The sequence below is a fragment of the Arachis ipaensis genome, chromosome B06 (genome assembly GCF_000816755.2).
Source record: "Arachis ipaensis cultivar K30076 chromosome B06, Araip1.1, whole genome shotgun sequence".
NCBI classification, from domain to species: Eukaryota; Viridiplantae; Streptophyta; class Magnoliopsida; order Fabales; family Fabaceae; genus Arachis; species Arachis ipaensis.
In genome coordinates this window covers 132373196-132374449 of record NC_029790.2, presented here as the reverse complement: position 1 = coordinate 132374449, position 1254 = coordinate 132373196, and the positions used below count along the sequence as shown (strand labels likewise).

The following is a 1254-nucleotide window of genomic DNA, read 5'->3' as shown; positions in this document are numbered from 1 at the left end:
CGGTGTCAGGTGAGATTTCGATGGTGTCAGCAGGAGGCTGCGGCGGTGTCGATACAGCCAACGGGGTGCAGCAGCGCAAGGTGACGACTGGAGAATGATGACGGCGCATTTTAGACGTGTATTGGAGGTTATTGTGAGATTAGCAATAAGCCAATAACCATACGTAGTTTTTTTTTTTTTTTTGGTGAACAACCAAGAGAAAAAACAAAAGAGCAGAAAAGAAAAAGAAAAGAAATCAGGTTCTTAACAGTAAGAGAGGACAAACCACCTCTGGTGGCTGGTGCCAAAGGTGAACCTCATCAGTTCTGCTACCTTCAGATCCCATCTTTGCCAACCGATCTGCCACGACATTAACTTCTCTCGGGATAAGCTCAAAACGAATATCCCAATCCCTTCTTAACTTCAAGTCAAAGATCAGTTGTATTACTTCTTTTTCAAGATGCCAGAGTGGAACTTGCCAACCAGTCACTAGCTCAAAAGCTGCTGCGCAATCTGTCTCACAGACAACAAGCTTAAGACCCGCCTCCCAAGCCCAAGCCAAACCTTTCTATATACTCCACAACTCCATCTTGATGACACTAGATCCAAAGGAATTTCCTGAGCATCCCATTACCCATTGACTAGAGCTATCGCGAATTACCCACCCAAAACCAGCACAATCATCCCCCAAGTTCACACTCCCATCACAATTTAACTTCCAAGCACCAGGTTCTGGCGGAGACCAAGACAGAGGTTTTAATCCCTGGATGCAACACACTCGATTCTGAGTTGTATATTCAAAATCCACCATGCACCTGCGAGCCTTGTATGCAATTGACCCAGCAGATCCAAAAACTCCCTGAAAATTACCCATATTTCTGTTTTGCCAAATTGACCATATTATAGCTGCAAATTTAGAACAACCTCATTGAGGAGGCCATGCTTGAACCAATCATGCACCTCGTGAGAGCCAAAGAAACACACATCAGAAAAACCTAGAGAAACCCAAACTGATCGCACCACTTCACAATCCAGAAAATAATGAAGAATTGTCTCCAGAAGTTGATTGCAACGTGTACATAAGGATGAGGAGGAGAGATGTCGCCGAAAATGCAGATATTGAGTTGGTACAGCATCATGAAGGCAAAGCCACACTAGGAGCCTCAACTTTTCAGGGACCCGTGCCTTCCAAAGCCAAAGCCAATTGATATTCCTATCCCAATTCAACTTATTCTGAATTAACCATAAATATCCTTGTTTAGCAGAGTAAAGAGT

The 1254-nt window shown here is 43.9% G+C and overlaps 1 protein-coding gene across 1 annotated transcript; it reads right to left on the bottom strand.

The window, feature by feature from the left end:
- LOC107647691 lies at window positions 236-853 on the bottom strand. The gene is made up of 2 exons (XM_016351747.1): window positions 614-853; window positions 236-547 (listed from the first exon to the last, which is right to left on the bottom strand). Exons 1-2 carry the CDS (start codon window positions 851-853, stop codon window positions 236-238), a joined length of 552 nt encoding a protein of 183 aa, XP_016207233.1.